General features: G+C 34.6%; 4 protein-coding genes across 4 annotated transcripts; all 4 read right to left on the bottom strand.

Annotated features, from left to right (window-relative positions):
* Window positions 1-897: 897 nt before the first annotated feature.
* LOC119596994 (pro-resilin-like) lies at window positions 898-1,585 on the bottom strand. The gene is made up of 3 exons (XM_037946419.1): window positions 1,571-1,585; window positions 1,363-1,437; window positions 898-1,245 (listed from the first exon to the last, which is right to left on the bottom strand). The coding sequence occupies exons 1-3, from the start codon at window positions 1,583-1,585 to the stop codon at window positions 937-939; spliced, it is 399 nt and encodes a 132-aa protein (XP_037802347.1). The 3' UTR covers window positions 898-936.
* A 2,429-nt stretch (window positions 1,586-4,014) lies between these two features.
* LOC119597007 (pro-resilin-like) lies at window positions 4,015-4,721 on the bottom strand. The gene is made up of 3 exons (XM_037946431.1): window positions 4,707-4,721; window positions 4,441-4,515; window positions 4,015-4,323 (listed from the first exon to the last, which is right to left on the bottom strand). Exons 1-3 carry the CDS (start codon window positions 4,719-4,721, stop codon window positions 4,015-4,017), a joined length of 399 nt encoding a protein of 132 aa, XP_037802359.1.
* A 2,953-nt stretch (window positions 4,722-7,674) lies between these two features.
* On the bottom strand, window positions 7,675-8,441 carry LOC119596638 (pro-resilin-like). Its single transcript, XM_037945974.1, has 3 exons — window positions 8,430-8,441; window positions 8,222-8,296; window positions 7,675-8,104 (listed from the first exon to the last, which is right to left on the bottom strand). Exons 1-3 carry the CDS (start codon window positions 8,439-8,441, stop codon window positions 7,796-7,798), a joined length of 396 nt encoding a protein of 131 aa, XP_037801902.1. The 3' UTR covers window positions 7,675-7,795.
* A 2,287-nt stretch (window positions 8,442-10,728) lies between these two features.
* Window positions 10,729-11,570, bottom strand: LOC119596973 (pro-resilin-like). Its single transcript, XM_037946379.1, has 2 exons — window positions 11,278-11,570; window positions 10,729-11,160 (listed from the first exon to the last, which is right to left on the bottom strand). The coding sequence occupies exon 2, from the start codon at window positions 11,155-11,157 to the stop codon at window positions 10,852-10,854; it is 306 nt and encodes a 101-aa protein (XP_037802307.1). The 5' UTR covers window positions 11,158-11,160; window positions 11,278-11,570; the 3' UTR covers window positions 10,729-10,851.
* Between the last annotated feature and the right edge of the window lie 930 nt (window positions 11,571-12,500).

Genomic DNA, 12,500 nt, shown 5'->3' with positions numbered 1-12,500 from the left:
TGAAATGTGAATTTGAAAATGAGCCATTTATGTTATTTTATTATTGTTTCATTACTCTTTTTTTTTTTTCTATTCTAAACATCCTATTTCCCTTTATTCCATCGTTTAATTGCTCTCATGTTTAATAATGTCGTACTTAACGCATTTATGTTATTTCTTTTATATTAATGTAAGTCCAATGCACAATGCACACACTCACGCATATATAGATAGATGTGAGAGAGAGGGGGGGGGAGACAGAGAAAGCGTCTGTATGTATATATATATAAGCATACATTTACACATATACATAAATATATACCTATATATACCTACAAACATACACACACGCACACATATACATATATATTATATATGTATATATGTGTGTCTGTGTAAGTACAAACTGTACATACCCTATATATTTAATCATATAAATTGCTCATTCTATCATGTGCTACGTACTTGCTTGCCTTTTTTTATTTTTTTCGTATAACGTTTTATTTGTCATATAATCACTCCCCAAAAGTGTCTTTACCAAGAGGCTGCTCACACAACCGTCATTAGAAAGTTTTGTCTTTAACTATACGCCACAAATGCAAAATGTATGTACATGGCAAGCAATGTATGAGTCAGATTGCACAGTACTTTAGAAAATACATCTGGTGAAAAAACGGTAGCAAATGTGTATATATAGAGCAAACTATGTATTCGCATATGTATTTAACTTGGCATTTTATGAAAAAAAAATATTTCGTGAGTAGATAATGAAGTATTAGACAGTCGTCTTTGCAGATTCAGGTTAGTTTTATTTTCATAAAATAAAAGGTAAACTGCAATAGTTGATGTTTTATTAATAGAATACTGTGTACATGATGGATTATTTATCGAATATATGGATGTTGTTTTTACTGGATGAGATGATATGGATTAAATAAATTAGCTGCGATGCTTGACTCATTGTGGGTATCCGTAGGAGGGCCTTGGCGGGGCGTACACAGGAGCCTCTCGGGACTCCTCGGACTCCGGGAACTGAGCCTCGCCCTCGTACGTCACGTCGGCCACGTATCCGTCGTCGCCGTCCACGTAGTACGTCACCCTCTGCAGGCGGCCGTCGGGAAGCTGCACCGTGTAAGAGCCTCGAGTCTCATCCTCGTCACGGGACTCTCCGTGGGCAAAGTCCACGCCCGAGTATCCGTCCTTCACGCCATACTGGAACTCGTACTTCGGAGGAGCAGACTCCTCACTTGAGTCTTCCTCCATAGACTGATGAAAGCAGTTAAAGAAAATGTTTGTAGTTATTTGCTAATTTTGCCAAATCGGAATAAGAATGCTGTGACATTTGTAGAGAAATATTCCTATCAAAAACACAGACTACCATACCTGAGGAACACCATAAGAGAAGGATGGCCTCTTGTCGGCAGAAACGAACGCCACGAGAGCGAGGACGAGTAAGATCTACAAAAGATGACTTTATGTGAAAATTGATTTCGAGTGAATTAAATAATTGAAATATATACAGAATATACTCAAAATATGAATAGACATGTACATACAAGTGCGGAGACAATTCAAATCTCTCTCGACCTACCTTGGACGCCATCATTTAAGATGTAATTGATGGACAGGTAAACGACGATCCCTATATATACACCTCATCCATATAAGTTGCCAGACAATGAATTCTCGACTATTTCGGTAACGGCGTTAAGTACCAAAGTTCAAGGACTTATAGAGGAGTATCTGTAACCATTAGTCGTCACCATGCGTAATTGTGAAACACCTTTCATTATCATACAATTAGATTCATACATTCTATTGCGTTCAGCTATTTGGATTTTAGCACACTTTATGGTTTTATTTAGTCATGACTTCGATAAAGAATGGCGATCCAACCATTCTGATCCTAGTAGAGTTAAAAGATACTGTATTTATATATGATTCTGCCATCGTTTGGCCAAAGGATCTGAGTTGCTTTAGGGAAGGTTGGCTCAAATATCGACTAGTGCTTGAAAATTTACGAGACCAGAGGTTTATATTACCATAGTAAAATATTCAGATACTGCGTGTATGTTTATTCATACAGTGGATATGCGTATGTAAGAACACAAATACAGTAACGCGTTTTCATTTTAACGAATATGTGTGTATGTGACTTTTGGTGAAAATTGATCAATCTTTATATTTGTGTGTGCATATACATATACACACACACACACACACACACACACACACACATATATATATATATATATATATATATATATATATATATATATATGTGTGTGTGTGTGTGTGTGTGTGTGTGTGTGTGTGTGTGTGTGTGTGTGTTTCTTTCTTTCTTTCTTTCTTTCTTTTTCTTTTTTTTTTTTTTACATATGCATACATATATACATATTCATCTGTCTATATGTACGTATATGTGTCGGTTTTCTGTGTATCTATATTTGGTATTATCCACTTCATACATATTTGTATAGTAAAGAGATATGTGTGTATACTGTATATACATGTACAGTATATAGGCATGTATATGTGTGAATTCTGCGTTTATATTTGATAATATATATTATATATATACATACATATTCAACATTTCTATATACACATATATACATATGTATATATATATACCTAAATATACATAAATAGAGAGAGAGAAAGAAAGAAAGGAGGCGGAGGAGATAGAAAGAGACAGACACACACAGAGACAGAAAATGCAAATATACACAGAGACACAATACACATATGTAGCTTAGATGTATCCATCAACACCTGTATTAGTGCCTGTGCATATATACACCATAAGCGTATTTCCTAATATAATTATCTTTCACACAGATGTCTGTTAATTATCTCAGCTCTTTAATGTATTGGCCGCAGCCTAGTAGCGGTGCGCGAGTCAGTGGCCAGAAGAACGACGCGTTTCATGTATGTAGATGAATAACTACATAAACAATAGATATGAAATGTGTATTTGAAAATGAGTCATTTATACTCATCTATTATTAATTCATTACTCATTTACCTGTTCATTTTCATTCTAGTCATCCTCATATCCCTTTATTCCATTGTTTGATTGCTCTGATGTTTAATAATCTCTGTTGTACTTAACGAAATTATGTTATTTCTTTTATATTAATGTAAGTCCAATGCACAATACACATGCAAGTATACACACACACACACTCACGCATATATAAATAGATAGATAAATGTGAGAGTGATGAGGGGGGGGGGGGGCAGGGAAAGCGTCTGTATGTGTATATATATAACCATACATTTACACACACATATACATAAGTATGTACCTATATATACCTACACACACACACACACACACACACACACACACACACACACATATATATATATATATATATATATATATATATATATATATATATATATATTATATGTATATATGTATGTATGTGTACGTACAAATGTCTGCATACCCTATATATTTAATCATATGAATTACACATTCTATCATGTGCTACGTACTCGCTTGCCTTTTTATATATTATAAATGAAGGCATAATATTTTTTTCGTATTACGTTTTATTTGTCATATAATCACTCCCCAAAAGCGTCTTTACCAAGAGGCTGCTCACACAACCGTCGTTAGAAAGTTTTGTCTTTAACTATAAGCCACAAATGCAAAATGTATGTACATGGCAGTAATGTGTGAGTCAGATTGCACAGGACTTTAGAAAATATATTTGGTAAAAATCGTAGCAAATGTGAATATATAGAACAAACTGTGCATTCGCATATGCATTTAACTTTGCATTTTACGAAAAAAAAATGTATTTCGTGAGATCATGAAGTATTAGACTTTATTATTATATTATATTATTAGTCTTTGCAGATTCAGGTTAGTTTTATTTTCATAAAATAAAAGGTAAACTGCAATAGCTGATGTTTTATTAATAGTATAGTGTGTATATGATGGATTATTTATCGAATATATGGATGTTTTTTTACTGGATGAGATGATATGCATTAAATAAATTAACAGCGATGTTTCACTCATTGTGGGTACCCGTAGGAGGGCCTTGGAGGGGCGTACGCAGGAGCCTCTCGGGACTCCTCGGACTCCGGGAACTGAGCCTCGCCCTCGTACGTCACGTCGGCCACGTATCCGTCGTCGCCGTCCACGTAGTACGTCACCCTCTGCAGGCGGCCGTCGGGAAGCTGCACCGTGTAAGAGCCTCGAGTCTCATCCTCGTCGCGGGACTCTCCGTGGCCAAAGTCCACGCCCGAGTATCCGTCCTTCACGCCATACTGGAACTCGTACTTCGGGGGAGCAGATTCCTCACTTGAGTCTTCCTCCATAGACTGATGAAAAAGGTTTAAGAAAATATTTGTAGAGATTTGCTAATCTTGTCAAATCGGAATAAGAATACAGTGATATTTGTAGAGAAATATTCCTATCAAAAACACAGACTGCCATACCTGAGGAACACCATAGGAGAAGGATGGCCTCTTGTCGGCAGAAACGAACGCCACGAGAGCGAGGACGAGTAAGATCTGCAAAAGATGACTTTATATGAAAATTGATTTCGAATGAATTACAAAACTTCTATCTGAAAGTCAGTTCTGAAGGAACATGATCATATGTGTGCATATGCAAATAATTGAAATATATGCAGAATAATCTCTACATGTGAATAGACATGTACATACAAGCGCGGAGACGATTAAAATCTCTCTCGACCTACCTTGGACGCCATCATTCAAGTTGTAATTGATGGACAGGTAAACGACCAACGCTATATATACACCTCATCCATATAAGTTGCCAGACAATGAATTCTCGTTATTTTGGTAACGGCGTTAAGTACCAAAGTTCAAGGACTTATAGAGGAGTATCTGTAACCATTAGCCGTCACCATGCGTAATTGTGAAACACCTTTCATTTACTACTGTAGCATTATCATGAGCAGTACAATTAGATTCATACATTCTATTGCGTTCTGCTATTTTGATTTTAGCACACTTTATGGTTTTATTTAGTCATGACTTCGATAAAGAATGGCGATCTAACCATTCTGATCCTAGTAGAGTTAAAAGATACTGTATTTATATATGATTCTGCCATCGTTTGGCCAAAGGATCTGAGTTGCTTTAGGAAAGGTTGGCTCAAACATCGACTGGTACTTGAAAATTTACGAGACCAGAGGTTTATGTTACCATAGTAAAATTTTCAGATACTGCGTGTATGTTTATTCATACAGTGGATATGCGTATGTAAGAACACAAATACAGTAACGCGTTTTCATTTTAACGAATATGTGTGTATGTGACTTTTGGTGAAAATTGATCAATCTTTATATCTGTGTGCATATACATACACACACACACACACACACACACATATATATATATACATATATATGTGTGTGTGTGTGTATTTTTTCTTTCTTTCTTTCTTTCTTTCTTTTTCTTTCTTTCTTTCTTTCTTTCTTTTTTTTTCTTTCTTTTTTCTACATATGCATACATATATACATATTCATCTGTCTATATGTACGTATATGTGTCGGTTTTATGTGTATCTATATTTGGTATTATCCACTTCATACATATTTGTATAGTAAATAGATATATGTGTGTATACTGTATATACATGTACAGTATATAGGCATGTATATGTGTGAATTCTGCGTCTATATTTGATCATATATATTACATATATACATACATATTCAACATTTCTATATACACATATATGCATATGTATATATATACCTAAACATACATAAATAGAGAGAGAGAAAGAAAGAAAGGAGGCGTAATTGTGAAACACCTTTCATTTACTACTGGAGCATTATTATGAGCAATGCAGTTAGATTCAGACATTGTATTGCGTTCTGCTATTTGGATTTTAGCACACTTTGGCCAACGTTTGGCCAAAGGATCTGAGTTGCTTTAGGAAAGGTTGGCTCAAACATCGACTGGTACTTGAAAATTTACGAGACCAGAGGTTTCTGTTACCTCAGTAAAATATTCAGATACTGCGCGTATGTTTATTCATACGGTGGATATGCGTATGTGCGAACACAAATACTCATTCGCTTTAACGGATATGTGTATGTGACTTTTGGTGAAAGTTGATCAATCTTTGTATTTGTGAGTGTGTGCATATATATATATATATATATATATATATATATATATATATATATATATATATATATATATATTTTTTTTTTTTTTTTTTTTTTTTTTTTTTTTTTTTTTTTTTTTTTTTTTTTTTTTTTACATATATACATATATATATATATTTATTTATTTATTTATTTATTTATCTGTCTATATATACGTATATGTGTCGATTTGACGTGTATCTATATTTGGTATTATCCATTTCATACATATTTGTGTAGTAAATAGATATATATGTGTGTGTACTGTATGTACATATACAGTATATAGGCATGTGTATGTGTGAATTCTGCGTCTATATTTCATAATATATATTAGATATATACATACATGTTCAACATTATTTCTATATACACATATATGCGTATGTATATATATACCTAAATATACATAAATAGAGAGAGAGAGAAAGAAAGAGAGGAGGCGGAGGAAAGAGAAAGAAAGAGACAGACACACACAGAGACAGAAAGTGCAGATATACACAAAGACACAATACACATATGTAGTTTAGGTGTATCCATCAACACCTGTATCGGTGCCTGTGCATATATACACCATAAGCGTATTTCCTAATATAATTATCTTTCACACATATGTCTGTAATTACCTCAGGGCTCTTTAATGTATTGGCCGCAGCCTAGTAGAGGTGTGCGAGTAAATGACCAGAAGAACGACGCGTTTCATGTATATAGATGAATAACTACATAAACAATAGATATGAAATGTGAATTTGAAAATTAGTCATTTATGCTCATCTATGATTAATTCATTACTCATTTACCTGTTCATTTCCATTCTAGTCATCCTCATATCCCTTTATCCCATCGTTTAATTGCTCTGATGTTTAATGATCTCTGTTGTACTTAACGAAATTATGTTATTTCTTTTATATTAATGTAAGTCCAATGCACAATGCACATGCAAGTACACACACACACACACACACACACTCACGCATATATAGATAGATAGATAGATAGATAAGCATACGTTTACACATATATACATAAATATATTACCTATATATACTTACAAACAAACACACACACACATATATATTATGTGTGTGTGTGTGTACAAATGTGTGAATACCCTATATTTTTTAATCATATAAATTGTTCATTGTTCATTATGTGCTACGTACCTGCTTGCCTTTTTATATACCGTAAATGCAGGCATAATCATATTTCGTTTTAATTGACAAATAGTCACCCAAAAGCGTCTTTACCAAGAGGCTGCTCACACAACCGTCATTAGAAAGTTTTGTCTTTAACTATAAGCCACAAAAGCAAAATGTAGGTACATTGCAGCAATGTGTGAGTCAGATTGCACAGGACTTTAGAAAATACATTTGGTAAAAAACGGTAGCAAATGTGTATATAAAGAGCAAACTATGTATTCGCATATGTATTTAACTTGGCATTTTATGAAAAAAATATATTTCGTGAATAGATAATGAAGTATTAGACAGTCGTCTTTGCAGATTCAGGTTAGTTTTATTTTCATAAAATAAAAGGTAAACTGCAATAGTTGATGTTTTATTAATAGTATACTGTGTACATGATGGATTATTTATCAAATATACGTATGTTGTTTTTACTGGATGAGATGATATGGATTAAATAAATTAGCTGCGATGCTTGACTCATTGTGGGTATCCGTAGGAGGGCCTTGGAGGGGCGTACACAGGAGCCTCTCGGGACTCCTCGGACTCCGGGAACTGAGCCTCGCCCTCGTACGTCACGTCGGCCACGTATCCGTCGTCGCCGTCCACGTAGTACGTCACCCTCTGCAGGCGGCCGTCGGGAAGCTGCACCGTGTAAGAGCCTCGAGTCTCATCCTCGTCACGGGACTCTCCGTGGCCAAAGTCCACGCCCGAGTATCCGTCCTTCACGCCATACTGGAACTCGTACTTCGGGGGAGCAGACTCCTCACTTGGGTCTTCCTCCATAGACTGATGAAAACAGTTAAAGAAAATGTTTGTAGTTATTTGCTAATTTTGCCAAATCGGAATAAGAATGCAGTGACATTTGTAGAGAAATATTCCTATCAAAAGCACAGACTACCATACCTGAGGAACACTATAGGAGAAGGATGGCCTCTTGTCGGCAGAAACGAACGCCACGAGAGCGAGGACGAGTAAGATCTACAAAAGATGACTTTATGTGAAAATTGATTTCGAATGAATTAAATAATTGAAATATATACAGAATATACTCAACATATGAATAGACATGTAGATACAAGTGCGGAGACGATTAAAATCTCTCTCGACCTACCTTGGACGCCATCATTTAATATGTAATTGATGGACAGGTAAACGACGATCCCTATATATACACCTCATCCATATAAGTTGCCAGACAATGAATTCTCGACTATTTCGGTAACTGCGTTAAGTACCAAAGTTCAAGGACTTATAGAGGAGTATCTGTAACCATTAGTCGTCACCATGCGTAATTGTGAAACACCTTTCATTATCATACAATTAGATTCATACATTCTATTGCGTTCAGCTATTTTGATTTTAGCACACTTTATGGTTTTATTTAGTCATGACTTCGATAAAGAATGGCGATCCAACCATTCTGATCCTAGTAGAGTTAAAAGATACTGTATTTATATATGATTCTGCCATCGTTTGGCCAAAGGATCTGAGTTGCTTTAGGGAAGGTTGGCTCAAATATCGACTAGTGCTTGAAAATTTACGAGACCAGAGGTTTATATTACCATAGTAAAATATTCAGATACTGCGTGTATGTTTATTCATACAGTGGATATGCGTATGTAAGAACACAAATACAGTAACGCGTTTTCATTTTAACGAATATGTGTGTATGTGACTTTTGGTGAAAATTGATCAATCTTTATATTTGTGTGTGCATATACATACACACACACACACACACACACACACACACACACACACACACACACATATATATATATATATATATATATATATATATATATATATGTGTGTGTGTGTGTGTGTGTGTGTGTGTGTGTGTGTGTGTGTGTGTGTTTCTTTCTTTCTTTCTTTCTTTCTTTTTTTTTTTTTTTACATATGCATACATATATACATATTCATCTGTCTATATGTACGTATATGTGTCGGTTTTCTGTGTATCTATATTTGGTATTATCCACTTCATACATATTTGTATAGTAAATAGATATGTGTGTATACTGTATATACATGTACAGTATATAGGCATGTATATGTGTGAATTCTGCGTTTATATTTGATAATATATATTATATATATACATACATATTCAACATTTCTATATACACATATATACATATGTATATATATATACCTAAATATACATAAATAGAGAGAGAGAAAGAAAGAAAGGAGCCGGAGGAGATAGAAAGAGACAGACACACAATACACATATGTAGCTTAGATGTATCCATCAACACCTGTATTAGTGCCTGTGCATATATACACCATAAGCGTATTTCCTAATATAATTATCTTTCACACAGATGTCTGTTAATTATCTCAGCTCTTTAATGTATTGGCCGCAGCCTAGTAGCGGTGCGCGAGTCAGTGGCCAGAAGAACGACGCGTTTCATGTATGTAGATGAATAACTACATAAACAATAGATATGAAATGTGTATTTGAAAATGAGTCATTTATACTCATCTATTATTAATTCATTACTCATTTACCTGTTCATTTTCATTCTAGTCATCCTCATATCCCTTTATTCCATTGTTTGATTGCTCTGATGTTTAATAATCTCTGTTGTACTTAACGAAATTATGTTATTTCTTTTATATTAATGTAAGTCCAATGCACAATACACATGCAAGTATACACACACACACACTCACGCATATATAAATAGATAGATAAATGTGAGAGTGATGAGGGGGGGGGGGGGGCAGAGAAAGCGTCTGTATGTGTATATATATAACCATACATTTACACACACATATACATAAGTATGTACCTATATATACCTACACACACACACACACACACACACACACACACACACACACATATATATATATATATATATATATATATATATATATATATATATATATATATATATATATATTATATGTATATATGTATGTATGTGTACGTACAAATGTGTGCATACCCTATATATTTAATCATATGAATTACACATTCTATCATGTGCTACGTACTCCTTGCCTTTTTATATATTATAAATGAAGGCATATATTTTTTTCGTATTACGTTTTATTTGTCATATAATCACTCCCCAAAAGCGTCTTTACCAAGAGGCTGCTCACACAACCGTCGTTAGAAAGTTTTGTCTTTAACTATAAGCCACAAATGCAAAATGTATGTACATGGCAGTAATGTGTGAGTCAGATTGCACAGGACTTTAGAAAATATATTTGGTAAAAATCGTAGCAAATGTGAATATATAGAACAAACTGTGCATTCGCATATGCATTTAACTTTGCATTTTACGAAAAAAAAATGTATTTCGTGAGATCATGAAGTATTAGACTTTATTATTATATTATATTATTAGTCTTTGCAGATTCAGGTTAGTTTTATTTTCATAAAATAAAAGGTAAACTGCAATAGCTGATGTTTTATTAATAGTATAGTGTGTATATGATGGATTATTTATCGAATATATGGATGTTGTTTTTACTGGATGAGATGATATGCATTAAATAAATTAACAGCGATGTTTCACTCATTGTGGGTACCCGTAGGAGGGCCTTGGAGGGGCGTACGCAGGAGCCTCTCGGGACTCCTCGGATTCCGGGAACTGAGCCTCGCCCTCGTACGTCACGTCGGCCACGTATCCGTCGTCGCCGTCCACGTAGTACGTCACCCTCTGCAGGCGGCCGTCGGGAAGCTGCACCGTGTAAGAGCCTCGAGTCTCATCCTCGTCGCGGGACTCTCCGTGGCCAAAGTCCACGCCCGAGTATCCGTCCTTCACGCCATACTGGAACTCGTACTTCGGGGGAGCAGACTCCTCACTTGAGTCTTCCTCCATAGACTGATGAAAAAGGTTTAAGAAAATATTTGTAGAGATTTGCTAATCTTGTCAAATCGGAATAAGAATACAGTGATATTTGTAGAGAAATATTCCTATCAAAAACACAGACTGCCATACCTGAGGAACACCATAGGAGAAGGATGGCCTCTTGTCGGCAGAAACGAACGCCACGAGAGCGAGGACGAGTAAGATCTGCAAAAGATGACTTTATATGAAAATTGATTTCGAATAAATTACAAAACTTCTATCTGAAAGTCAGTTCTGAAGGAACATGATCATATGTGTGCATATGCAAATAATTGAAATATATGCAGAATAATCTCTACATGTGAATAGACATGTACATACAAGCGCGGAGACGATTAAAATCTCTCTCGACCTACCTTGGACGCCATCATTCAAGTTGTAATTGATGGACAGGTAAACGACCAACGCTATATATACACCTCATCCATATAAGTTGCCAGACAATGAATTCTCGTTATTTTGGTAATGGCGTTAAGTACCAAAGTTCAAGGACTTATAGAGGAGTATCTGTAACCATTAGCCGTCACCATGCGTAATTGTGAAACACCTTTCATTTACTACTGTAGCATTATCATGAGCAGTACAATTAGATTCATACATTCTATTGCGTTCTGCTATTTTGATTTTAGCACACTTTATGGTTTTATTTAGTCATGACTCTGATAAAGAATGACGATCTAACCATTCTGATCCTAGTAGAATTAAAAGATACTGTATTTATATATGATTCTGCCAACGTTTGGCCAAAGGATCTGAGTTGCTTTAGGAAAGGTTGGCTCAAACATCGACTGGTACTTGAAAATTTACGAGACCCGAGGTTTATGTTACCATAGTAAAATTTTCTGATACTGCGTGTATGTTTATTCATACAGTGGATATGCGTATGTAAGAACACAAATACAGTAACGCGTTTTCATTTTAACGAATATGTGTGTATGTGACTTTTGGTGAAAATTGATCAATCTTTATATTTGTGTGTGCATATACATACACAGACACACACACACACACACACATATATATATAATATATATATATATATATATATATATATATATATATATATATATATGTGTGTGTGTGTGTGTGTGTGTGTGTGTGTGTATGTATTTTTTCTTTCTTTCTTTCTTTCTTTCTTTCTTTTTCTTTCTTTCTTTCTTTCTTTCTTTCTTTCTTTTTATTTCTTCTTTTTTCTACATATGCATACATATATACATATTCATCTGTCTATATGTACGTATATGTGTCGGTTTTCTGTGTATCTATATTTGGTATTATCCACTTCATACATATTTGTATAGTAAATAGATATA

The sequence above is a fragment of the Penaeus monodon genome, chromosome 38, assembly GCF_015228065.2.
Source record: "Penaeus monodon isolate SGIC_2016 chromosome 38, NSTDA_Pmon_1, whole genome shotgun sequence".
NCBI lineage: Eukaryota > Metazoa > Arthropoda > Malacostraca > Decapoda > Penaeidae > Penaeus > Penaeus monodon.
The sequence above is the reverse complement of the archived record's forward strand: the minus strand, read 5'-3'. Positions and strand labels throughout refer to the sequence as shown.

Bases quoted from the DNA above. Each gene is read 5' to 3' on its own strand.
- LOC119596994 (XM_037946419.1), bottom strand. The intron at 1,246-1,362 runs GTATGGTAGTCT...TGCTTTCATCAG, and splicing joins TCTCTTATGGTGTTCCTCAG to TCTATGGAGGAAGACTCAAG.
- LOC119597007 (XM_037946431.1), bottom strand. The intron at 4,324-4,440 runs GTATGGCAGTCT...CTTTTTCATCAG, and splicing joins TCTCCTATGGTGTTCCTCAG to TCTATGGAGGAAGACTCAAG.
- LOC119596638 (XM_037945974.1), bottom strand. The intron at 8,105-8,221 runs GTATGGTAGTCT...TGTTTTCATCAG, and splicing joins TCTCCTATAGTGTTCCTCAG to TCTATGGAGGAAGACCCAAG.
- LOC119596973 (XM_037946379.1), bottom strand. From the start codon at position 11,157: ATGGAGGAAGACTCAAGTGAGGAGTCTGCTCCCCCGAAGTACGAGTTC.